The 27,411-nt window shown below is 45.5% G+C and overlaps 1 protein-coding gene across 6 annotated transcripts in view; it reads left to right on the top strand.

The window, feature by feature from the left end:
* LOC310902101 (uncharacterized protein) overlaps positions 1-27,411 on the top strand; it is a 176,498-nt gene that overhangs the window by 8,514 nt on the left and 140,573 nt on the right. For all 6 annotated transcript variants that reach the window (XR_014586484.1, XR_014586485.1, XR_014586486.1 and 3 more), the window contains exons 2-7: positions 12,171-12,349; positions 15,065-15,144; positions 16,203-16,274; positions 17,366-17,444; positions 19,700-20,033; positions 21,541-21,656. Coding sequence is in view for 3 of the 6 variants with exons in the window: in XM_083843083.1 (XP_083699209.1) it covers positions 19,836-20,033; positions 21,541-21,656 (314 nt within the window). In the remaining 3 variants the exon portion in view is untranslated. The remainder of the gene's footprint in view (positions 1-12,170; positions 12,350-15,064; positions 15,145-16,202; positions 16,275-17,365; positions 17,445-19,699; positions 20,034-21,540; positions 21,657-27,411) is intronic.

The following is a 27,411-nucleotide window of genomic DNA, read 5'->3' as shown; positions in this document are numbered from 1 at the left end:
TACAAAGGGCAGCCATGCTCCGTGCCAGGCTGGATGTCTGCTGTGAGTGTGCCCTGCATGCCCCGTGTGGTAGCACTGAGCCCCTAACCCAAAAGGGGCTCTATGTGGAGAATATGCATTGTGTGCCCTATTCTCAGCACATATTTAATTGATCAAAACCCATGGCATGTTTGTGTGTGGTGGATGAAGTGCTTGCAAAATTGAACTTAGTCAAGGTTATTTGCAGAGACCACAAGGAAACCAGCCACCGTGACTGCTGAGATGTGCCACGCAGCATAATGCACAGCAGCAGAGCGCAGCTCAGAAGTAAATGCGTGCCATTTCCCCAGTACTTGGTAGTCCTCTTTCCCCGTGACTGCTAGGCTTGCTAGCACATCTCCTTTGGCCGAGATCAAGACTTAATTCACTTTTGGCTTAAATCCAGTTCTGCTATAAAATTAATGAAAATTATTTTGCTGTTATCTGTAAGTGCACAAAACACATGTGCGTGTACACTCCCATGCTGGTCAAGAAGGGCATGTGGGCTCGTGATGTGGATGCTTTCTAGTAATGGTGTACATGAAATGTGTTTAAAGTGTGATTTTAGCTCCTGCTGTCTGCAGAGCCATTTCCACTGTCCTGCGTGGATGTGCACACAGACACTGGCCCCAGGGACCTGGGCTCTTCTGGCTGTTTCTGCTGCCGTGGGGCAGCCCAGAGAGCTCAGCAGGTGAGGCAGAAGCTAGGTGTTTTGTGACAAAGCCATTAGCGACCTTCCCCATGGCTGGGTGGCACAAATGCCCAGCAGTGGGAAGCGATGGGAAGGGACCCTTGTTGCGGTGCGTAGGCCCCAAGCTGCTGGCTTGATGGAGGCCTGCTCCCATCACCTTCTCAGCATGGCTCCCATCTCCTCTGGGCAGGTCCTGCTCTCGGTGGCTGGGGACGGTGGCATAGCCCGTCGGTGTGTGGTGGGACTTACGTTAAAACCACAGAATATCACATTGTGGGCTTTGTCTTTCAGTGCTCAGAGACCAGCACAATCTAGCGTCAGCCAAAGTAAGAGCTTTTCTGAGACAGATACAAAGCCTGCTCTCGTAACAATTTCCCCTAACTCTGTGTCTGCTCCGTGCCAGTCCTAGGGGTGAAGCCTGAAAGCTGAGGCTGAGCTCTAGGGCCAGCAGCGTTGCATGAGGATGCTATGGCCCCGCACTCCCACCCTCACCTAAGTTCTGCTCTGCGAGAGACAGAAAGTGTGCCTTGGGCTTTGCATCCTTCTCCATTCACCTTGTTTGGGTGCTCGTTTGCACGCAAGATGATTAACCTGACAACCCTGGGGGCTGTCTGACATCGAGCAAAGCAAACTCCCCAGGAGTTTATGATGCACGGGGTGCCGGCAGCCAGGCTCACGAAGTTTGCAGAAGCTAAAAACTCTCCACTTGCAAGCCATTTTTGCCATTATTTTGTGTATGACACTTACATAAAAATAACCATTTCCACTTTCTATTCCCCTTGAAGGAAACCGTGCTAATAATTAAGCTGTGTGCAGGAACATGAAACGAAGAGCAGATACTGAGCTGAATCCTAAACAAAAGTGTAACGGAAAGCAAAACTGTGTTTTCTGTCTAATTTTCTCAGATGTTAGGGCCTATTTATGATCTCCCTCATGCCTCAGAAACCTCACTGAAATCAACACATATGTGCTGTCATGCAACCTGGTTAAATTTAGCAGGGGATAAATTTTCATTTAGGACAACTGTTTGCTCAAAGTTGATATTGTTTCGGTTTCAGGAGGAGGTCTGGGCTTAGTCGTTACTAATCCACAGCCTGGAGGGCTATGTGACCATCGGAGAACATATTCCAAAATTGCCTTGTGTGCCCTGGCACAGGGGGTGCCCACTGCCCCATGGCTGTAGTATCAGGGGCCAGATCCCCAGCTGGGGTGCCAGGGCTGGCCTCTCCCCAGAGCCACACTTTGGGTACGATCCCATCTGCCCCAGTGAGCTAAGCCTAGAAGTTACCAACTTTATTTCTGAGTGGCCAAAATGTGAGGGGTAAGACCAGACTTTTCCCAACTTCACAGCCACCAAGTGACCCATTTTTTCCTAGAGAACAGGAGAAGTTGCACTGTCCTCTCCTGCAAAGCCTGCAAGCCAGAGCAGGCTTGAATCTGCGTCTTCAGGCTGTGCAGGAGAGGAGCGCTGGAAGGGAGCTGAGATGAGCACCGCTGAGCACAGGCACATGGCTGCTCTTGCCTATAGCACTGCTGCTGCTGCCCTGCATCAGAACTGACAGCTTGTTCTTGCTGCAAAGTCCTCTGCTGCTTGCATTTAATTCTGAAAAAGTGGGACTGATGATAGCAGCGTAAGGGGAGACTTGCACCAGGTGTGAAACGGAGCAGTCCCACCCAACCCAGTGCTGCTGTGCTGGTGCATGCACCTCAAAAACCAGACCATTGTTTTTTCCCATTTTGCATTAGGCACCACTGATTTCAAGGCTTTCAGTTTTGTCTGAAAATGGTACTTAATAAGCTGGCTGTTAGGAGGGGAACCCTAGCAGTACTACCTTTTAATGAACATTGCTGTTTCAGTGTACGTGGATTTGTACAAGCAAGAGAGAGCATATGAATAGTTGGTAACAGCTGGAATTTAATTCAGTAAATGAACAGAGAAAATGGAGGTCTGACTAGTGAGATTAATTATTGTCTTTTCCATCACCGAGCTCATGAGCCACATCCAGTCCAGGCCAGAGAAAGAATAAAAGCTTTTGATTAAATGCAAGGAGCTGTAAAGAAGCTCGAGTACGAGCAGGCCAGCTCTGCTCCACGCATGCCACACCATGGCATGAGAAGGTCCCAGCTCTGTTGCCACTTGATGGAGAAACATGAGGGAACCGCAGTGTTGTGCTGGCACAGCCCGGACCCATGCTTGGGGATGCTGTCCCTGTGCCCTCTAATAGGAACCCGACTGAGACGAGCTTCTCAAAGGATTTCCTTCATAACAGCAACTCCAGTCAACTGGGGGGTGGGGGGAAAGTTGTGGTGCTTTGGTTTTTTTTAACCTAAAGCATCAGCAGACTCCGAACCAAGGGGATTGGTTTTTGTAAGTTTGAGATTAAACAGAGATGGCAGTTTGGACATACTAAGGAATTTTTTTGAATAAGGGCATTTTCGTTGTTTGCTGTTATTGGTTTCCCCTATGAGAGGATGGTGTTACCATATGTGAGAACGACTTGGGCTAGAAATCTCGCATCTGTTTTACCTACTTGCTCTTGCTGTGAACTAGTGCGTTTGATTAAATTTTTAAGCTGTACGCTTACTGTTGGAGCTCTTCTGTTTGAAGTGTTAGGAGTTTGAAAACTTCATTGGCTACTTTAAATCTTATGTACTTAAACCCTGCGAGAAAGTTATTTTTGTTGGCCATTTCTCAAGCACTAGCAATCTGCTTGGTGATGCGTGAAATGCTAATATCAGGAAACTTTCTTTCTCAAATAATTTGCACTAGAGAAGGAGCAGATTCAGTGAGACAGAGTGAAACCCTGGGCCCCTGTCGTGAAGTCAACAGGAGATGTTTTCCTTCCTTTTAACCCAGGGTGGCTTTTTGTTTCACGCTGAGGCATTCTGGAAGAAGCGGGCCGTTGGATCGCATGTGGGCAGGGGTTTTGGGGTTGAGCATCAGACCATGCAAGCTGCCTCCCTGGGTTAGACCGGGTGTCCATCTTGTCTCAGCCCCCGCTGCGTGGTGGCTGCTTGGAAAAAGGCTATGGATCATGTGTGGCAGGCAGCGGTTTGGGCACCGTGTGTGCAGGGGGCTGGGGACCGCAGCCCTGGTGCTGCGTGCCCCAAATGCCGTGCGGTGCTGAGCACCGACCCTGCAGTGGTGCCGTGTTTGCACCAGTTCTGCAGTGGTGTCTGCAGCTGTGCAAGGCACAGATGACAGGTTAGGTCTGCTCTGAGTGTCCCAGAAGTTGCTGGGCTTGTCATTTCTCCAAATTTCGATATGCATGAAGATTCTAAAAATACTGCATGTTCTCGCCAAAAAAAAATTAATAAATTGAAAATTGTTAAGATTCACTAAGGGTGCTCACCCTGACTGCGCCTAAAATCAAGGGAGTGTCCACTGAAGAGAGTACATACTCTTCCTATTTTAACCCACACGAATCTCACTTAACAACTTCCCCTGACAGACACTGTCTCTATAAATAAGTCCCCGTCACCTCCCCCGGGTACAATAACACAGTACACTAGAAGTGTCAAACATACGGCCCATAGGCCAGATCAGCCCACATATGTACTCAGAGCTGACAGAATCTAATCTTTCATCTCAAGAAAACGAAGTCTCTAGACCTCAGAGTTTTGAAGGAAAAAAAAAAGCTTCTGAAAGGAACTGAATATAAGTTCAGGAACATCTGCTTGAAGCTGTGGGCAGCCAAGCACAGGGATGGACGGCAGGAATTTGTCGTTGGCTTCATTGGGATGTCAGGGCTTTGGGAGGATTATCAAGCCTTGCATTTTTTTCTCTGGCTGAGAGACTATAGTGCAATTTAGCACCTTAAAGAAAATATCAGTGTGCATTTATAGCAAGTTAACCACTTGTTCTCTACCTTTTGCCGACACAATTATTGAAAAGAATTCCCCTCCATGGTGCTTGTTTCTCATTTTCCTTTTGCATCCCACTGATCTACAGAAAAGATCAGAGTCTGCTTCTGGGCTAATCCAGCCACAATCCTCAGGATCCAACCTTCTGGTCACCTTGATAACATTTCTGACTGCCTCTTTCGTCTTTCCTGAACGTGAGTGGTGGTAAGAGCTTGCTGCACGGTTGATGAGGTCCCCTGGCCTTGAGCAGTGTTGTTATACTGCCTTATCTCTGGGGGAATTACCTTACCTCGCCTGCCGTAGCGGACTCTCAAGGCCAGGTGCTGGTGACTCACATACATCCTGTGGCCATCTCCAGCCATTCTCACTCCCTGCCCTTCTCAGCCAATGGCCTCCCAGGGTGCAGCAGTGCTGCTGCGCTGAGTCCTTACAAGCTACGATTGGGCATGCTGTGCTGTTGAATCCCACCTCATTTCTCTCTCCAGACACCCAGCCCCTTACTGCCCGCTCAGCCACTTCTCTGGACCAAAAATATCCACCCTATGCCCTCTTTTTCTCCAAACTCGTTATGTTGATCCATCCATCCAAAACATTAAAAAAGATAGCATAGAAAGGATGTTTATGATTTTGTAAGTTGTGTTTTAGATACATTTTATCTTATTTATTTAAATTTGTCTTGAAAAATGATAGTGGAAAATGGAATTGTTTTCTCTTGCATTTTTTTTTAATTTTATTTTTTATTTTTTGGGGGGGAAGGGTTGCCATCTTGACCTGGAAAAATATGGCATGGATATTACTTTGATAAAGTGCAATGGTTCTCCTGGTGCCCCAGCTAACTCAGGAGAAATCCCTTCATCTGGGGCCTGAGACACCACTCTCTGCCAAGCGCACTGCCCAAAAGCACATTCATTTGAAGTGAATTTGAAGCACACTCATCTGAAGCAGTGCGAAGAAGCCCAGTTATTAAGTTCTGCTCCTTGCTCCAGGAAAGTCGGTTTTTTTCCTGATTGGGCCTCAAAGCTCGTTAAAGGGACTCTTTCTACCTTCTTCCTTTCATGTACAAAATGGCTTTAGCTGCTCAGTGCTCTGGGTTTGTTATTCAGCCATGAGGGAGTCATGCTGTGCTCCTCCGGCTGTCTTGAGGGGTTCTGATGGCATTTAAATGCGACTCCTGTTTATGTAAGCAGTACATTCCCATGCACGGCCATTTAGGGCACATGTAGCCTTTTCAGCTGTAAACCAGGAGAATCCTATTGGGGTGAAACTGGAAACCATTGATCCCACAGTGAAAGCACCATCGTAAAGCACTGACAGAATGATAAAGGCTGGGTCTCTTACTGTTCAGTCTCATTTAGGAGACAGGCATTCAGCATTGCCTCACTCAAAACTTTACTGGGGAAAAAATCATCGAGATAGATCTGTTTTCAACCACAATACTCAAGTTGCTTTTCGTTTATAAAGTCAGATTATTTCTACAATGAGACTTTTGCATGAGGCATGGAGCGCAGGCCAATATACCGTGTTCGTTGGGGCTGGGAAAACCAAAATGACTTTATTTTTGACCCTTGAAAGTTTCTGATATCTCCATTTGGTTTGGATTTTCCCAATCTCCAACATGATGCTGTAGCTGAGTAGAGCATATGGTCCTAATAGATATTCAGTCCAGATGTTAGTTGTCTAATATGTATCCTGAACGGCTGTGCCGAGCAGCATATAAGGAAAGCTGGTGGAGCAGTTAAATAAGGAACATGCACATTCCAGTATTCTCACCAGTTTACTAAAGTTAAGAGTTCCAGATTGCAATACCTCCGGTTCTGTCACTTTGAATTTCTGGGAAATGTTAAGAGCATGAAACTTGCTGTACGCGTTCGGAGCGGGCGGGGAACGGGCCCACCTGAAACCCGAGCGCAGCGGCGAGCCTGCGCCGCGGCCTGGTCCTGCCGTGTGCGCATGGCCTGAACGGCTTTGCTCTGCGTCTGGGAGCAGAGCTCACACGGTGGTTGGTGGCCGTCTCCCGGTGCTGCCGGAGCTGGGACAGCCGGAGGAGCCTGGAAGAGGGGGTGGGCTGAGGTAAAAACTGACGCCTAGCAAGGGAGGGAGAAAATAACCCCCCAGCACCTTCTGAGCCCAGGGGCTGGTCCCTGCACCGCTTGAGCAGCAGCTGTGCGTGGTGAGGATTTTAGTTCTGGCAGACTGTGTGAAACTGGTGATGGACAGAGACACAGCATTAATCCTGCTGCCGAGGGAAGGTCTGTGCTCCGACAGGCAGAACAAATGCCCCCCACCAGTGGGAAGAGCTTCAGTTGGAGCTCGCATACTGCTCGGCACAAGAAAATCCCACCACGAATTACAAAGCTGAGGAAGCCTTCATGTTTTCCCTGCTGCTTAGAGAGCTATTTATATTTTAGTGTTCGACATAGCACTTAAGCTGAGAGCAGACCTGCTTTTCTTCTCCCATGCTGTACCTTCTTCGTCGTGCAGAGGTGGTGCTGGGGCTGCTGGGGAGCCTCGTGCTGTTGGAGACAGGTGTGAGTAAGGGGAGAGCTGAGAGCGGGGTGAGCACAGCCCACCTGGTTCACGGCAACTGGAAGGAGGCCGAGACATCTGGCATGCCCCTCGTTCCCTCATCTGTGGCTGGAGCTGAAGAGCGATAAATCTGTGTGATGCTTCACTATTTAGTTCTCTGGGCTAGACTTCAGTTTAAGAATAGGGACAGGGCCATATCTGCTGGGTTTCTTTTAACAAATAAAATAAAATCTCTCTCTTTATCCTTCCTCTTCATCAGGAAGATTGACTCCCTGTAAGAGCCCCCCATAAACTGTGACCAGATGAGGGTCCTGACCTTACTCCTTGAGTCCTCTCAGCTCAAGCCTTGTTCTGATTTCAGTGGAAGTAGGACTCAACGCCAGCAGATAAGGCAAATTGCTTTATAGTTTTAACCTGTGAGTGCAACTTACTCAGCAAGGAAATTAGCAGCTTCAAACACATGCACAGGTACACACAAACCCTCTTATTGCTCAAGTAAACCTGAAAGTAGTTTGAGAGCTACAAGTTTATTGACTGGGAAGTCAATAAAAAGGATTAGCTTTTAAGATTAACAGTAAAACTTGATTGCTGCTTTCAGCAGCTAACCTAATAATTTCAGGAACAGAGACTCTGGGAGCTGTAGATCACACACAAAAACTTGGTGAACATCTTTGAAACGGAATGTTTTTTTATGCATGGATGGAAATAATTTAAGCCACATAAAGCAGCCTAGATAGGCTCCCCTATGTGTGTTTTTTCTCCTTGTCAAATAGAGAAGTGAAGACTTTGACCTTTTTAGGAACAAAAGGAAAGGGTTTTCTTTATGAGAAGTACTCTTTAGTGATTAAGTACAAGTGTCTTATTGTGTTAATTCTCAAGGTCTGTGCTTATTAACGTCCAATTGTTGACTGAAGGTATTGTCTGCAATTAATGCCCGTCAATGATGTTTACATGCGATGATGATATTTCATCAGAAAAGGTAATACTGTTGATACATTGCAGCCCTGAGAAATCAGCAGAGGGTTAAGTGCCACACGGAGGCTGTCAGTCACATACAGATGCTGTTGGGTGCCATGCCGGACTCTCGCACATCATCCCTGTTTGCTCACTAAGGCTTTGTCAGCTCTGCAGATGGTGGGTTTCTGGTTTGGGTTAGCCCGGGGAGGTGATGGAAGGGGTGCAAGGGGAACATGACAACAGAGCTGACCGGTCCCAATAGCAGTCTTCTGATGGTGGGACTTCTGGGGTAAATGCCATGGTTGCATGTGCTGAGAAACACCTGAACCTCTCTCCATATTCTTTCTCTGTGGCCTTTAGAAGAATCTATTTGACTTTTCTGTGGGGCTTTCAACTTTCTGCCTCACAGCTTTGGATGACTTTTTAACTTATGAGGCAATTTGAGGCAGTACTTACCCTGAGCATGCTTGTGTTTCACCCAGTAGTGTAGCTGCGTGTCTTCCCTGTATTATATTAACAACGTGACTATAGTGCCCTGAATGCTGAAGGGAATTTGCTCTTCTCAGCTCCCTCAGCCTCAAGTGAAATCTTAGGTTTGAAGTGATCCTCTCCAAAAACCATCAGAGTGATGCAGAAGGGGCCTTGAATCCTCTTTTCAAGATCAGTGGCTGCTGCTTGGCTGGGAGAGATGCAGAAGAAATGCCTGCTTTGCCAACTATCTCAGCAGATAGAGTCAAAGGCGGGAAGTGCGTATTCAGCAAAATGGAGAGTTGTCTTCAACAGCTCCTCAGAGGAAAGGTGTTTAAAAAAAAAAAGAAAAAAAGAGCAAGAAGTAGGAATGAAATTGTAACTGAGGAAAAATAAATAATTTCAGTGCCTATAGCATGTATATAGAAAACGTAGTAGCTATATGTGGGTGTATTGTATTTTACTTTTAGTTTGTTACTCAGGGTCATACCTGAAGCAAATCCTGTCTTACTGGAGCCAAGTACTTCCAGTGACCTGGCATTTGCTCCCAGGCTTGAACTTGGGGCAGGACTAATCCCTGGCAGTTCAGAGGGGAGTCTGCCTGCTTTCCTCTCTGGGATCAGGTTGCCCCCTCTTAAGGCTAAGCTCCAGTACTGGTCCTATGTGGAATACTGAGTTGATGAGAAACCTGCTAAAGTCATGTTTTCTTTCCTAAAAGAGTTTTAAACTCCACACAGCATTTGTAGGAAGAAGCTGTTCCCTCCTGTTAACTCCAGATCCCACTTTTACTTCTGTTCTAAAGTTTCCCAAATGAGTAATTATGCAAGAGGTAATGGGTAAGAGGATGCCCTGCAGCAACTGGAACACCCAAGGGGAAACAAGGAGATGAGAGAGCCTGGGCTCAAACAGAGCTTTTGCTGCATTGCATGGTGCTCTGCTCCACAGAGAATTTTAAGTGGGAAGGAGTAGTTGAAGGGGTCTAAGGCAGAGCAAGAAGGATTAGTGGACTGGAGCATCTGTGCCTGTGATGAGCCCTCTCATCCACCTTCACAGATGCTCTATGGAAATACATTTCCATCACTAGGAATCACCCCTCTCTGAGGAGAGTTTGATATCCAAAGCCGTTGTCCATCTTAAAATAGGCTCTGACAGGTTCACTGCAAGGTGGATCTCTCCCATGGTGGGAAAGGATCTCTAGAAAACAATACAGAAATTACTGCATTTTTTCAGTTCTGAATGAATCCAGGTTCTCCAGTCAAGGTGCTCGCACATTTCTGGCTCAGATTTGTCCAGCCACACCTGAGTTTAAATGCTCCAGGATTTGAGTGTTTAGTGTTCAGTCTCCAGCCTTCCAGGATGGCATGGCCTGTGCCTTTGGGAAGTATATTGCTATGTTTTCATGTAGAAAAATAAAAGCTTTTGTCCTCTTGTCAGAAAAGTTTCCAACATAGCATTCCGCACAAAGCTGTGGCAACCTTTGAGCCATTAGGTGGCTCCACAGAAGTTTTCTGCCTTCATTTTCAGTAGGTCTACAGGAAGAAAAAACAGATAGTTTCAGGTAGTGTTCACTTGTGCTTCTCTAGAACTTAGCACTGAGATGTCAGTGAAAGGCACTTCTGCAATTTAATAAGTATTAAAATTTCATTTCTCACTGGGTGCCCATGGAAGTTTCCACCCTCATGTTGGTAGATCAGTCTTTCTCAATACAAACTGGTCTCTGCTTCTGTGGGCAACCCGTGTCAGTAGAATTGGGACACCACCAGCCTCGTGTCTTTAGAAGTCTTGCCCTGTTTGCACATTATGAGTGTACTAAGTTTGGCATTGAGGTCTCCCTTCCAGTGTCTGTGCTTTCTTTGACTGATTTGACCCACCTCATTTGTTTTGTTCTGGATCCAGTGAGGTCTCTATTGACAGAAAGGTGCTCTTGGAGGCCTAATCCACATCTCCACACAGTCACTAAAAGGGCTCTTGTTGAATTCAGTAAATGTTGGATGAGATCTTGAGTGTCTTTTACTCCATTATCTTTGGCGTCTACTGCATAGGGAGCACAGCTTGCAAGCATTCCAGAGCTTCTGAATTTACCCAGCATCTGCATTCCAGATAACCAAGATGCTAACTTCTTTAAAAAAAAACAACGGTGCCTATAAGCCATCCTGGAAGTTTACGTTACATCAAAGTTCATAAGAATGTATAACTGTTTCATTCTGCTTCCAGTCTTTCGTGCATAGTTCTAGGTTATCCTTTCTATTTTAGGAAAACCTTTTAACACGATTTGGGGTGACATAAAACAACTTTGCTGACAGTGTGATAAAGATAGTGCACCCTTTCAGAAAAGTCATTGTGTCTATTTAAATATTAGGCTTCAGCTTGTTAGTGAAAAATGTGTCGCACACAGCATATTTTTTTTTTTGGTGTGTGGGAAAAGACAGTACAGATTTTGAAGTTTAAGAAAGTCTGGCAAATTACAAATTAGGATAATAATTCATGGGAGTAATAAAATATCAGACTTTTATTGCACTATTGAGAAGGGCATTAAAAAGCATCTGGGAACTTGAGGTTTGGAAAGACGGGCTTTGAAAGACTTGGTGGGTTAAATATTAATGTAGAAAATATGGCATCTGTAAATGCCTGGAAATATGCTAATGGGGTTTGATTCAGCCAAGGATCAAGCGTTGCTCTGGGGTGCTGAGTGCCTCCAGGATCTCCTGCTGACAAAGGGAGCTGAGGCACTACAGCACCTCCTGAAAGCCTACAGCGCCTGGGAGCACTGTGCTCCTAACGAGCATCCCAGGGGCACTCGGCATCGGCCAGGCAAGCCAAGGGGGACCTGGCAAGGCGAGAGGCCCCCAAGCAGCTGAAGTGCCCAGGCTGGGCCCCAGGTGGCCAGGACCCGTCTCATGCAGCACCAGCATACATGGGGCCTGTGGGGCGGGACACTTGAGAAACCAGGCTGAGGGAGAAACTAAGGCTGTTACCTCCCAGGCCGTGTGGTCTGGTGCCCTCCACTAGCAGGCTGGAGGTGATGCCACCACTGTTACCTCCAGCAAGCTGAAGGAATGGGGGGCCAGAAAAGCTGCTCGCCCCCAGCATGGTGGGAGTGCGAGACATTTTGCTTCTGGCACCAGCAGGGCTGGGAAAGGAGACCCTCACGTTCTCCCTGTGTCCTCTGACTTTGGGTAGTAGTTACAGTTGTCCTTCAATACAGTTATGCTTTCTTTTTACCTTAATTCCACTTGTATTTTTCAGTCTGTTATTTGTTTAGATGCTATGGTCTTAGGGGAATTGAAGTCCTCACTCATCAGCCTTTTATTGTTTGCGCTGAGGAAACCAGCCCTTGTTAGCAGTGGAAACCTCCAGAGGCATGTGCTTTTCATGCTGTTCTTCAACATGGAGAACAGCCTTTCTGACTTACTGTCTTTCTGAAGATAACTGTGAGTACAGAAGGAGACTGGTAAACTCAGACAAGCCACCTTTCTGCTTCAGCCACCACTTCCTACCTGCGGTGGGCTGTCCTGGCTTCTTGTCCCTCTCAGCTGGCTGGCTCTGGCAGCAGCAGGTCACCAGGGCTGTGTTCCTCTGCTCTAAAAACATCTTCGTTTTATTTATGCTGTTATGTTTAATACCCTCCTCCTCTCTCTCTCCACAGTCCCAGGTTGCCCTTAGATCACTGAAGTTGTTGTACCATGTGCTGCGCATCATCTAGGAGCAACAGCAAAGCTGTGGTGGTGCTCAGGGGTAATGGGCCCTCCAGGATCTGCTGGCCATCAAGGAGCCTGTGGGGAGCACCGGACAACCCTCCCGAGATGCCAGCACCGTCAGTGCGAGGTAACGTAGGCCTTCAGGACTTCATGGCCTTTGTTAGCACTTGTCACGGAGCGGAGCAGTGAGGGGGTTGCGTTTACTGAGACTGAATTGCATTTACTGAGACTGAATAAATAAATCTCAGCTTTCTGGCATTGATTTTTGACAAAGGATTCAAGAAGCTGCAGCTGTGCTGGCTTCCTCGTCCCCTCCCCCGCTTTATTACAATGAGTGTTGTTCTGAAATGCTCAATTCAGCTATAAACAATCTACTCTATCAACAACATGCTTTTGCACTTTTTGAAATAGTGCTTTGAGGCAGATAAATGAAAGTAAGTATGGCAGGTTGCCAGTAAAAATCCTGCAAACTGTATCATCACAGGGGCACTGACAAAGACAGCACATTATTTTATTTACTGTGGAAACCGAAAATCCATTTCTGCCCATACAATAGCTGTTTATTTCATCTTTGCTTGATGTTTGTTCTAATCTTACTTGACACTTCTAGATAGTAATGGTTCACAAGCTGTTCAGATCAGTGCTCGCAGGGCTCCATCAGCCAGCACTCTGCACGTTTTAGAAGTCCAGCACCCTCTTTTCTGGCACGTGCCCTCTGGCCAAGAGCAAGGGAGCCTGCCCGAGGGCTGGACACAGGCACGGTGCTGGGGAGGTCCTGTCAGTCCCTGCTGCAGTCCCCTGGGTTCAGTTTGCACTTGCACCTCTACCAGCCAAGATGTGCACAGGAGACTCGTGAATGCCTTGCAGGAGGCTGACCCAGACAAAGGAGCTCCTTGGCTTTTGAGTTTTTCTTTCTAGACGCTTAGTCTGTCAGATGTTGACATTGACAGCTATCTGAATGGCAGCACGCATCCCATATAAACAAAACTGATTTTGAAATGCGGAGAGAGGAGGTGATGGGGTGGCTGGTGTATTCCTGCTAAGGCCTGCTGGGCTCAGCCTGGTGCTGGCGATTTCTTAATCCCGGCAATGTGTCCTCTGGCAGCGCAGTGGCCCTTTCCCCAGCTCCCGCGTTGGTGGAGCAGCTCCTCCGGCACCACTCATCACAGTGGCTTGGAGACAGGAGAAAACCCGGCTGGAGAAGAATGCTGAAACCATTTCAAAAACCTCTGAAGAGAAAATTAGTAATATTTTGTTTTCCTGAATGGTTTCATTGAAATTTAGGGAAAATAATTGCAGTTGAAAGATCTCAGCTTTTGTTGTTCTGTTCTTTATTATTTGTTTTTGCATCCTTTCTTTTTCTTCTTCCTTTTTTTTTTTTGGGGGGGGGGGGGGGGAGGGAGGGAATATTCTTCCTCCTGCTCCTTTCCTGCCTCTCCTTTGTTATCCTTTATTACATTTGCCACCACAGAAAAAGTGGAAAGTAGGGAGAGGAAGGAAGAGAAAGAAAAATGTAGCTAAGAAAAGAAAAGAACATTTCCAAATTTCCTTTTCCAGATCTGGTGAAAACAGTTTTTTCATTAACTTTCAGATCTTAATGATGGCCTTTTATGACCAAAAATCAGCTGAAAATGATTCCAAGCAGATGTGTTTAACTCCTGTTTGGTTACCTAGCTATTTCTGGGGAATCTGGCTTTATCCTTTGACGTAGCCAGAAACTCTGCCAGATCCATTTTGCTCTGAGTTCTCCCTTCTGCTCATCCACTACTACCCATCACACTGAACAGTGAGGAAACTCCTGAACACCCTTTCAGTACTGTTTTGTTGGCCATCTTAGGCTGAACTTCCCCCTTTCATAAGCTTGTCCATGCTAATGCCTCTTCTTGTGTCCCATTTGTTAAAGCATAATGGTGTTTTTATGCAAGAACACGATCTTTTCACTGATACTTTGTGATTCTCTATATTCTACATTCATGGTTACATGAGGAAAAAAACTCATATTGAAGGAGATGCACCAGAAGTGGAATAGCAGCCAGTCTCTGTATCCCGAAGCAGGGGAAGTACAGAACTTTGTAGCACCTGGAAAACTTGCTGAATGGACAAAACCAGACACATTCAAAGCCACTGCCCATGGTCCACAGACAGCAGCTACTTGGTGTTTATGGTAGAGAAGATGATTGCACCAGGCAGCTTAGATTCACAAGCAGAGAGGCTGGTAACAGCCCTGTTGTACAAAGCCATGGCTCTAGGGAGGCAAAAACTTGGCTGTGGGCAGGGAAAAAAGCTGTGTGTGTCATGAGACCGGGAGCTGGGCTGGGGAGAAGGGGAACCTCTAGCAGAGGAGGGGTGGCTGAAGAAGTGATAATAAGAATTATGCTTTCTGGAGAGAAAGGTTCCTATAAATCTGTGGGCTCAGCTCTGCTTTTACCAATCTCTCTTAAATGCAATTTTCCATCTGGGAATAACCTGTAAGGTGAATGTACAGCATAGCTTAGGGCTTTCAAATTAATGTCAGGCAGATAGGTGAGTGTTGTTCTTCATTTCCTCAAATGCAGGATATACCTGGGTGCATGCATTTTTGTCTGTTTTATCTTACCTTGACTGTATTCAAAATAAACTAGAGCTGACAATTACACATATGTGATGTACACTTGAGACCTGCAGTTGTATTTGCAACTCAGCCTAGGGGACTGTAAAGCATGTCTTTGATTAATTTTAGTGGTAAAGTGTCCAAATCTCTTACACAGCCTTGCAATGCTCAGCTATAAACAACAGTCATACTTCATTTCAATGGTCCTTCTTACTTTTATTTCACAAAGCATTTGTTGATCTCTGTTTTCAGCCTATCATGCTTCAGAGCTAAAAGGAGCAGCCCTTCCTTTCTGCACAAACGTTTTCCTGGAGAGTTTCTGATGGCAGAAGGTATGCACAATATTTTGGGTATACCCCAAAGCAAATTCCAGGCAGGGAAGAGCTGTGTTTCAGACCGAAAGGGCATCTCTTTGGCTGATGCTGTTAAATAGGCTCTGCAGGAAAGCCTGGAGAGGGTCTGCCCATCCTGGGTGCTGCTGGGGTGGCAGCAAAGCAGGACAAAAAAAAATAAATCAGGAAATGGAGGAGCGCACTTTTAATATCAGTTGGCTTAGTCATTACACGAGCTTATTCTAAAACAACTAGTAGTGTATTGACCACTCCAGAGCCAGAATAAAGCTACTGTGTGCACACAACTGTTGTGACAACAAATACAAAATAATGGCATGAAAGTCTCTTGGTGACTGCAGCTTCTAGAAAGCGAAACAAGCAGTGCTAGGCGAGTGTCAGCTTGGAAGGAGGAGTCCTCCCCAGAGCAGCTCCTGCCCTGATGAGGTTCAAGCTGCTCTGGCTCAGGGTACGTTTGTTTTCAACCTGTGCTATGGATGAGTGGATTCAGAGCTGGGGGAAGGTGGGCAGGAAGGGATAGGAAACAAGTATTAAGGAAATCCCTCTAAAAATGACCCTGAGCCAGGAATGCCTTTGCTTGTTTTCTTATTGAAAAGCAAATGTTTCAGAAGATGCTTCTTCTGGCCTCATATCATATATATAACAATGTTTTATCTTCCCAATTACTGATGGGATTCCCAGCTCCTTACAGAGGCTCAGAGATCTTCCAAGGAATGCGATCCTTGAAGACAAAAAGAAATAGAAGAGCAGCAAATATTGCAAGGTGTCATGTGTGACAGCAAACTAACATCACTTCTGCCCTTGCTGAGTGTCCCATGTCCCCGCAGATGAGAGGTGGTAAATGGCCACCGCCCATCTTTCTGTTTTCAAATACACAGCAAACCACTTTCAGAAATTACTGTCATTAAATGTGCTCTTGATCCTGTTCCCTTTCATTTCTTCTTGCTTTCCATTCTTCATTGCTTGTATCTTGTCTGTATTGTGCAATGCCATATTAAGCAGCATGCATTCTATGAAACCCCATATCCTCTGTTTTACAGTTGCTGCAGCCTGCGAGAAGAAGCGCCCATGGAGTGCTGCCGTGTTGCATGTCATGGAGCAGGACAGTGCTGGTACATGTCCCTGGGCTGGGTTGTTGAGGAGAGGCTGAGCACGATGCAGGAGCACCTCCAGGTGTTTCTCCAGGGAAGTCCTCCCCTTGGGGCCTCCTCCCTGCCCTGTTAGTGGGTGGTGTGAGGTGACCTTTGGCCAGGGCTGTGAGCAGGGGGACTGGCTGGCAGTCCCTGCAGGTGGGCAGGGAGGATAGTTATAGATTCCCACTTGGGCACCCCGGACATTTTGCAGGGGCACCACTTTGATAGCAGGTATCCCACTGGCACGTGCTTGGAGGAGACACTACTGTGTGACCCGCATAAGTTACTCATTAGTGCAATTAAGATGTGAAATGTTAAACATTAAATGAGGTAAAGCGAGGATATGAAATCATAAGCAGTGAGTCTGCAGAAAGCAAGGGGGAAGCAGACCTGGGACCTGTCAGAGCTAGGCTATGAGGGAAGCAAGCATGGGCAGGAAGGGGACAATGAGTGCTCCCGCGGCCTGCAGCAGGAATCTGCTACCAACCAAAAAAAGGACAGTGCGATTTTCCATGCAACAGAGACTGGATGTAACTGCCAGGGGAGAAAGCAGGTGGAGAGATTAGATATGCCTGATGCTGACAGAAAGCGTGTTTGTGCCTAATACATCAGAGAAATTGTTCAGAAGTAATTCAGCCATGTGAAAATGTGACCCTTGTAATACTGCGAAGGTCAGAAAAACCTGAGGAGATCCGCTGAGTAAGTGTTGGTCCTGCGAGGAAAAGCTGTCCAGAGACAGCGTGCTCATGTTGCCACGTCAGCTTCCCATCGGGGTCCCAGCAGGGCAGAGGCAGGGCAGCTCCTGCTGTCTTTCTCAGTGCTTGCTGCACGCTCTGCTCACATGGAAAACTTGTGTATTGAGGTCCAAACCTGCTCAAGCCTACTTGGCTGTTGGCTCTGTAATCCCTTCCAAGCTGAGTCTAAAAATCACACTGGTCTGGAAAGGTTCATGAAACCTCTGGAAGGGAGTTGGGTCTCCTGTGGGTCTTCTTTCCATGCTGTTTGCTTTGCCTTTTGCTCTGTTCTGAAAATAATAACGTGTAATAACTGCTTTCCTTCCTTCTTGTCAGCTTGGGCAAGAGGAAACAGCAATTTTTCCTACCTGCAAATGCGTCCCTGCTTGGTAGAGTGCCTGTAAATTCAGGAGAGGTGCGTGAGCAGTTTGGGGCAGTCCTGGGGAGTACCAGGTGCTGGAAAGAGGGCAGATGATGTTGCAGAAACATGACAGACAGACAGGCAGGAATACTGTTCATCTGAAGTTCTCCCTTATACTTCCTAAAGATTTAATATAAAAGACCAATCCCATACCCGCTAGAAAATTTGGGCTGAAGGAAAATAAGAGCCTGATGCTCTTCTCAGGCAACTGAAAATGCCTTGGGTTAGACCTCTGTCATCCCCTGGCCAGGTAAGCTGTGTGAGGGCAGGCAACTGGCCTTAGACCTGTAGCAAGGAGGTATGGGAGAGGCACTGTGCGTTGGTGCAGGCAGTTTTCACAGTGCCAGCTTGGTGCTCAGCTGCTGTCATGGTAGCATCCAGGGAGACGTTTGTGGGGTGAGCAGCTCTGGAGATCGTCTGAGGCGCTGTGAAGGAGGGGAAAAAGATGAACTGGCAAAAAGTTAATTAAAACTCTTCTGATTATGAGGTGGGATTTAATACTTAAAAAAATGCAGTGTGACACAGTGCAGCACTGCAGCTGAATTAATCATGAATGAGGATAGTAATTTTTAATTTTTGTGTGCATGAGAAAAACACTCAACAGATTTGACAATTAGAGCAGGATAACAGCATTGCATGGCACAATGTGAAGTAGTTTTTCCCAGTGGTTTTTGAGAGGGAGCTAAACAGATGTGCTCAAATATTTACAAGTGCACAATATTCACATGCTTTTCAAATGCTGACCCCGCTGATTCGCAGAAGTCTGCTTCAATCTGGAGACCAGCTACTGCGGTGACACAGGCTATTTATCATAAGTAACACAGCGGCACTACTGCCAGCTTCCAGCGTAGTAGTGTGCACAGTTATCTCCTACTCTACTGGCAACGTTATACCACTTCAGCAACCCACCTGTAACACCAAGGCGTCCCACCACAGACCTGCAGCAGTGCGTCCTGGTGGCTCAGCCCTAGCCGGGGCCTGAGGTGGTAGGAGGGGTTCCTGTGCTGCACCACAGCAAAGAGAAACAGAAAGCAGTGGGATCTCTAAGGACTTGGGCTCTGTGAGAGGATTTGAGAGAAACAATCCCCTGAGGTCTGAGTCAAAAGAGAGTCCAGCTCCCTCCTGGTTGGCTGTGCAGGGAGGTCAACCAGCAAACCAATCCCTTCGTGAAAGCAGAGGTGTAGCCTGAGAAGATGCACTCAATACACAGGTGTTTCTTAAGGTTAAACTTGCTTTGTAATGCTTTGTAATATAAACTTGCTAATGTAACTGTGGTTTTGCTATAATTAGATTCCAATGGAAAGATTAGATAGCATACATACCTGTGTGCAGTATTGATACCACATGGGTCACCGAGCTGCTTTGTGTCTTTTCTGACAAGCAGCTGCCACAATGCTGAGCTTGAATACTGTAACTCCTATTTAGTTATCTGCTTTAAACTGTTTATTTTCTGTTAAGTAATGATACACAATTTCTCTGACTTGCACACCAAAAATATTCCAGCACATCCAGGCTACTGTGTTTGTTGGGGATCATAGCAATAAATACCTGCTTTGGTCTTGGGGAGTGGTTAGTACAAGAATGAGGAGAAAAGGCAGCATTTCAAATTCAGGGCTTCTCCATTCAGCTTTGTGCTCTGCCCTAGACTCTCTGGTTGACCTTTTGCAAGTCTTGTTCTTTGGAGCACATCATTCACCGGGTAAACTTTGCTGATGCCCTCTGCATGACTCATCCACCCTACCCCACACTGAGAAGGAGTCCCATGACACTTTTTGAGGAATATCACTTGACTTATCTAGTCGCAGTGGCACGGGTAGGTAGCATGCTCCAGCCAGGCAGGGCTCTCCCTTGCTTTTTAGCCAGGCCCAGCCCTTCCTCCAAGTCTCCCATTCCAAATGGCCATAGTCCCTCAGCCCTGACATGGTGAGATGCCATTTTGCGTGTACAATTGACACTGATGTGTGTGAGTGCATCCCCTAATACCTTGTGAGCATTCCTTCTTTGTAAGATGAAGTTCCTACAAACACCACAAAGGAGGCAGCTGGGTAGAAGAGGGAGGCCCAGTAAGTCTCTCCTTTCCCTTCAGGTGAAGTCAGCCATACTGTATTGAACCCTTGGACACCCTAAATTAATAGGTTTCACTGCTGATGAAACAGTTTGGGATTTGATATTGCTCCATATATCAGGCAGACCAGCAGCAGGCCCAAATTTCTCCTTGTACATCCTCATGGGACTTGCATCTTTTCCAGGGTTCTCCGTTGTGTGGTTGATACAGCAAAGGGCATTCTCTGCGCATGCCATCTTCCAGGGTGGTGGAAATGCCTGATTGCTGCCTCTTCATATCCCATCTGACCTGCCAAAATCTAAACTGAGCAAAACGGGAGTATGGACTTGAACTTCACTGCTGTTTGGGAACGCTCTGAAACTGACACATGGAAACATTTGAACTTGTCTCCCTCGCTGAAACTCCACTTAGAGCACACACCTTCCTCTTGTCTGCCTGCCAGCTCCAGCAGGACAGTCACGACCAGTAGAACCACAGCAGATGAGGAGGCAGAGGTCTACAGCTGGACTGACAGGAAGGTAAATGGCACTGGGGTGAAGGGGAGGAGAGCTGGCAGTAAACAGAAAGAAGTAGAGAAGTTAAGAAGATTGATTATATCCTGAATTTGCAAAGTGCAATACAGAAATACAATGCAGAAAATTATATGGTAGTTTAATTTTGAAATTTCTCTCTTTCTACTTTTATTGGGTAAAAACTTAACAAGAATATATCCAATCGAAGGTCTGCGAGGAGTGGGGGGGGGGGGGGGGGGGACAAGGTCACTGGAGCTGCACCCATTCAGTTCCAGCAGAAAAAGGGACCAGAGGCACAGATTTGACTTCAGCCACAGCAGTAAAAATCAGAGTAGTTCAGCTGAAGTGAGACAAGGGCAGAGCAGTCCTGTAGAGGTCTAGTATTGCATGTTTACACTGTGCAATTCAACAGGGTGAGCCACCAATTATCTGCATCAAAGTGACCACCCAGAGGCCCAGTGTATTTGGCCTCGTCTGTCACTTAACTGCCCCCTGTCATGCTTCAGTTAAGAGCTGACAATGCCAGCTAAGATTGTCCATATCGCCTGCAGCGCAGGGTGTTTCGATGCCTCATTTTCCTTATAAGGAACCCAAAGAAAAGTCAGGTTTGTTCAGCACAGGCGGTATTTGGGGAGGATTCACGTAAGCCAGATGGCAATGTCAGTGATGGATGGTACAGATACCATAGGGCTATGCCTGAATATCTGAACTGGGAGAGCTGAGCTGCGCTGTACCTCTTTGAAATATTGACTATTGCAGCAGTTGCTTTACACTGTTCAATTGGCTGTGTAATTGCTTTCACAAATTAAACAAAAACAATGGTGAAAATATGTAAAACGTCACCTGGACTGAATTGTGGTTCAGATCCCCAGTGAAAATGAGTTTGGCAGCCTCCCCTCACTACTTATCTGCTTGATTTCAGCCTGAACACTTCTCTGCTCATAAGCTTGAGCCAGTGTTGCAGGTCAAGTTTAGATGTGTTATTGGTGCTGCTGTGAGAGAAGCCCAGCTTATCTGGCACAAGATGGATTAATTAGCCCCCTGTTTTCCAAGCCATCCCAGTTATCCCATGCCTTGTATGCTTTTTGATTTGCTGTGGTTGCTCTCCTGGGTTTGAAGAGCGAATATGCAATGCTGCACTTTCCTCTTGAGCTCACGTTTCTTTTCCTTTTGCCTTCTAAATGTGGCAGTTACTCATCTAGTGAAGGCAATCAAGGACATGAGAAAGAGCCACATCATACAATTGCAAATTACCAAGTCAACAGGTCCCTCCATGCTGACCTCTTCTATACAAGCTCAATGGCACAGACAGAAGTCAAGCAAAGTGGACAGCTCCTTTCTCTCCCTCCTCTATTCCCCACGCTTCTAAGGCAGCACTTAGAGGGAGTTAGCCAACCAGGATTCAACCAGGCACACCTGCATTTCAGTTTATTTCCGCTGCACATTTGTGGAGGCATGACTTTGCTCCATTTTCTTTCTCTCCTTTTCCAACCTGGCTGTGTTACTGGTGCAGTCACCTGGGTTTAGGAGCAGCATACTGCTGCTGCATCTGAAGGAGACCAGCAAGAGACACCATCACGGACCTGGACACGGTTCCTGCAGCCGCTATGATGCTTCTCATGAATGGAGGTTAGTTTGTCTACTCTTGAATGGGGAGTCTGGTAAAATCTGCTGTCTGAGCTCACTTAGAGATGAGGATTGTCCTCACATCTTGCCTTTGCCAGTGGGTGAGAGGAAGACCTCTAGCTAATGTCAGCCACTGCCTGTTCCTGGAGCCACAGAATGGCTTGGTTTTCTCTTTCTTAAGTGATTTAGATGGGAGGTCTTTCTGAAAGTACTGAGTAAAAGATGGCTTCATTTCAGCAACACTCTCGAAAGCCAAAATGCTTTTAAATGCCGGTTACTGCTTATCCTGAAAAGCATGGGCAGTTGTGAGTTAGCTGACTTGGTTTTGGTTGACAGTGCCCTGTGTAAAGAAGCAAAATGAGATCTCTGCATTCACCCTGAGGAGCAGAGTGACCCAGGTGGCTGTAATACAGTCTGTACTCTCAGTGAAATTCAGGAAGCTTTGGTACCAATGAGAATCTGTGTCGCCAAAGCTGGCATCACCACCAGGCAGCCACAGAGATGCAGTGTGTCAAGCAGGCTGGAAGAGCCCATGTTTCTCATCAGATAGATACAGTAGTGCTTTTAAATACTTTTTAATAGTTTACAAAATTATGATAAGCTCTGCAAGGCCATTTAAAATGGATAATCTTCAAGTGGTATTAAGGATTAAAATGGGTCTGCCTTGTATGCTTTAATGGGCCCCTCACAGGCTATTCAACGTTATCAAAAGGTGATTTTAAGAGTTTGTAATAAATATGTTCCTTTGGGAAAGATTAGGAAACAGGGTGGGATTTGCCATCCTTCTGCTACCTCTAAATTGCTGTGTTCTAACTGAATTAATTACAGTAGGTCTGTCTTGAACTCCAGAGCGCCAGCTCACTTCTGATCTATTGTTCAGTGAAGAGGTTTGTCCTTAGGGGGAAATGTTTGCTCCAAAAGCTAGGGCTATTTAGTATTTGATTATCAGCCTAGGAGAAATTAGACAAATAACTCTCTGGCTTCGTGAACACTTACATGTAGGTTTAACCTTCCCTTCTTGAAGAGTCCTTTAGATTTCAAAGTACAATAAAATAAAGTGTGTCTGCAGAAATCTTATGGGGACCAGGGACTGTGAGAGTTATTTATTCTCAAAGCAGAAATGACTGGCTTCATTCAGAAAGTCTTCCTCAAGCAAACTGTGCTTATCCTGTATAGTGTCCACCTTAGCTTTGCTGCAATCCCAGCCTCTGCCCATGCGACTTTCCCCTCAGAAATGAGAGAAGAAACAATTTAGTAAGAAACTTGGGACAAATGTCGAAATAAATTATTTGACTGGTGTGTCTGTGGAGGTCCCTCTTGAGCAGATATCAGAGTATAAATTATTCCTTCTTACTGTGTGCTTGAAATTACTGGGAGATTTGTGTGTATGAGAGTAACCAGATAAAATTACTGAAAACACCCTCTCCAAGCATTCATTTGTCATTTCACACTGTTCCGTATTGACAAAGTCCATGTCCTTGGGCAATCAGGTTTTCAGAGTGGTACAAAACCCACAGTAATTACCCTTCTCCGCAGTCGTTCTGAGGTCTCTCTATATATATCAATTCCACTGTATGTTAGTTAAAGGAGTTAAAGTACAATTATGAAACTTTTCACATTTCATAAAATTTTGAAGGTTGAACAATTTCTTGTGGAGCCCAGCAGATAGTCTCATAACGCCTACTGCCAGTGTCCTTCCAGCAATTGGCTTACTGCTAGTTCTAACTGCCTAAAATCAACTTGAACACACTGGAATTTACTGGAAATTAACAGTTTCATAGAGGGAAGTAATTTCTTTTGGTTTTACCAAATCTATTTGATCTTTACTGTTTCTGTGGTAGGCTTTTACCCGCTTGGACAGCCAGCTGCCTGAGCTTTGTGCTCTGGAGCCAGCATTTCCAGCAATTTCATGTTGACTGACTTTCAATTATTCTGCTTGCTGAGATACTGAGAATCCATTAAGACTGAGATGGCCCAAGTTTTCATGGGCCTTGAGTGTTATTTGGAGGCCTTAGTTCAGGCACAGTGCCTTGGAAAGCCATAATAATATCAGTATGTCACCAAAGACTTTCTTATTGCTGCAAGTTTCCTGCAGCAGTGTGTATGTGAACCCAGAAAACTCAACACTTAGCTCTAGCTTTCTTGACTGAAAGGTTATTTTATGTTAATGTCACCCAAATAGATCTTGCACACAGGATCTTCAATTTCTTGATTTGCTTAACTATATGATGGCAAAATAACAAGATGTAGTACAGGAAGAGAAAACATTAATGTAATAATTTGTATTAACCACACAATATAATGACATGAGAAATTGTCAACTGTATATCCAGCTCACGCTGATTTTGACTAAAAAATACTGTAACTAGGGGCTAGAGGCCAGAAAGTGTATTGAATTGGTCTAGTGGCCATTAGTTTCAAGGAATAAATGAGGGAGGGGCGAAGGTGGGTCTATGTGATTGCCAACCTGCTAACCCCATGCTGTTGGTGTTCCCCGTTTACGCAACAGCAGGAACACATGGTTGGGCAGTACCCCTGTCCAGCTATGGCTACCTCTGCTCCTTTTGTTGTGGCTGCCTCCAAGTGTCTAATCCCAATTTTACTCAGCCTGAAGATGCACATTTCCTAAATTTCAGATTATAGATTTTGAGTCTGTGGTTGGTGCTTAGACCCTGACTATGGGGTTAAACTCTGACTCAAGAAATTAAAGTGGGCAAATGGTCCTATTGCCTTCTGCTCTTCACACCCTTAAAGTTAATCCTGTTTTTAGACATGTTGGTGAATCAGCCTAACATCCTACTACTGCAAATGCAGAGATTTTGCTTTGAGCACATGAATAATCCTGTTGGCCTCCATGGGTCTATTCATGCTTAAGCAACTGCACCAATATTTGAAGGCTAGGACCTTTTAGATCAGAGAATAAACTGGAAAACTCTGTTGAATGCTACTTTTACTTTTACCCTATGGTACAGTGGTATTTCCATATTTTTGCCTGCATGACCACACTGGACTACTGAAAGTATGTGTGGAATGTGGAACATTTATGGTGCAAACATCGTTTCAGCATTCTCCTACACAAGAGATGATGAAACTTTCTACGATGAGAGCCTATGTAAATATGTGGTATGCATCAGCTAGGCGAACGGATGAGGGAATGTTGTTTTTAGAAGCTCCAGATGATGGCCGTGATCCGGTAACGTGATTATTGTGAGCAGAGACATACACCCATCTGCAGTCCGACTAATTCATCCTCTGCAGATCCCCTGCAGGACCAGGGTCTATCTGCACAACCACCAAGGCTGTCTGTGATTTGGGGAAACTGAGCAATGCTGAAAAGGCTGAACCTGTCATGCTGCAAGAGATGAAAAGGCCCCAGCAGACCGGGAACCCTGACATACATGATGAGGCAATACTTGTTCAATTAAGCATCTTATGCCTGCGTGTATCTCTTAATGTGCAAAATCCCTGGCTCACTGCTAGCGTCTGCACACACTACCTGTCTTAAAAACCCTCAGACTGAGGGGTGGCCCTTCTGCTGGGGTCCATTTCTTCCTGGCCGCTGGGGGTAACTTCAGCAATTCTTTGAGCTATTTTCTTTGCAGAAAACACATGGAACAGATGGGCATATGCCAGCGTCAAGCCTGGTGCCACAGTCACAAAAAAGGACGTGCCCTGCCCTTGTGAGATAAACCTTCCCCCACCTCACGTAAAATAAACAGTTGAGCTTCCATTGCCCAAAGCTAGCTATTAACAAGCCTGTTGTTTTGCAGTAGTACATACATGGATAGATAGGTAGAAATAGCACAATACCAAAGAAACTATCCTCCATAAATTGTAGTGGCTTCTTCTGCATTCTTATTAATGCTTACTTTAAACCTTGATGTCTAACTCTTCTTGAACATTCCTGTCCAGAGTAATTAATTTATACTTTGTTCTGAAAGCATATCAGTAAACGGGCATCAATACTGATAGCCATTTATTGCTCCAGCAGTGAGGTTAAACAGCTTGTGCTTTTAACTGCATGGTACAAAAGATATAAAACTATCTGCTTGAGATATTAATCCAGGATGACCTGATATAAAGTGACAGTAGAAGTGGTTTTCCCAAAGAAGGGAAATATGTGCTCTGCTCACTACCTCCTGCTGACTCTCTGCCCCAAGTGAATAAACATTCAGCTGAATTCTCCCACCCAGGTTTGATGCAGGAATGAACTGGCAGCGCATCCTTGTGTCTGCTAAAGCCAATTCTAACTCACAGGAGCAGCCTACTGTCAGCTCTGCACCCAAAATGCTTTCTCCATTTTCTCAAGAATCAACACAGAAAATACCACAAGAACATAAAATTTGCCTGGTCTAAATCTCTTAAGAATGAAGCACCTTGTTTATACTGATAAACAGTGAATTGTCACATGCAAGAACAGCGTTTCAGGACTCAGCCACCATAGATGAAATGGAAGCAAAAGTGAAATCATGCATGAAGAAGACAATAAATGATCTAATGATTAAAGATGACTTACAAAGTCTAATCTCTATGGAAGCCCTAGTTATTCGAATGAGAAGAGCTTAGACATTGGAACATCTCATCTGAAATAACCTGCTCCCCAGAACAGGGGTGCTGCACATCCCCATACTGCAGCTGCTGAACTATCCAGCAGATTGGCAAGGAAAATTGCATGCTTTGTTTGCATATTTGTCCTGTTCTTCTATGCCCCAAGTTTAACTCTGCGCTGTTACCTCTGCTCAGAAAGAACACAAAACAGAACTAAATTCAGCTTGACAGCTCAGTTTAGGGTGTACATATGAGTTCATTAATTCTTGATGATAAAATATTTGCATGGATTTGAATAAGTCAACCTTGCCTTGGTATGGTAATAAGGAAAAAGGGGGTTAACGAAAGATAAGGTCATATACCTAAACATAAGCAAAACTGGGTGATAGGTACCAGTGTCTGAACAGGTTCCACAGGACTCAGCTGTCACAGAACAGAAGAAAAGTCAAACAATCTCATGGTTAATTACTATGAAGGGGTACTGATAGTTGCCATTGGCTGGGCAAGAATTCACACGTTGCTGATCCTCTAATTCACTGTGATCTTTCAGATGCTAAGTTCTGAAGCAGTGCTGAGTTTGGCAAAGCGAGGACAAAAACCCATTCCTATTCTGAGCGTGCTACTTTAGCTACTTGCTTTTCATTCAAGAAAGGGATTTGTTGACAGCAAAATTATTTTCTTAGAAAAACACTAAATGAGAAGATGACAAATGCTGTTGTGAATATTCACACAACTCCAGGAGCAATCAACCATGATTATTCAGACAAGGCTCCTGCAGGAAGGGATAGAGCTAAAATCTTGAAGTTTGGCAAGAATACGGTCTTCAGTAAGGACTAGCACTTACAGTTGCTCTGGAGAAAATCTAGTTTCATTAGCTAGATTCATGCTCATTTGGAATTGACCATGTGCAGTAGAACATCTTGTCTGTATGGATGCAATTAAGAGATGCACAGTGAATAGTTGCCCTGCAGTTAGTGTAACATATGCTCCAGTACTTCCAGACGTCACTACTGAAGATGGTAGCAAAATCCTGATGTCTTCAACGAGGCCTCAGTGTTAGTCTCATAAAAACTGCTACATGTGAAAACAGCTGCAGATCTTTCTCCCTCTGTGGAAAAATGAGAGAAAGAGAGAAGAGGAATCCATGTTGAGGAAGTGACTGCAAGGCTGGAGAGTGTGGTAGGTAAGCCGTGGCTTGCTGCATTCAGGA

The sequence above is a fragment of the Anser anser genome (genome assembly GCF_964211835.1).
Source record: "Anser anser genome assembly, chromosome: 6".
Lineage (NCBI taxonomy): Eukaryota > Metazoa > Chordata > Aves > Anseriformes > Anatidae > Anser > Anser anser.
This window is presented reverse-complemented; position numbering and strand designations above follow the sequence as displayed.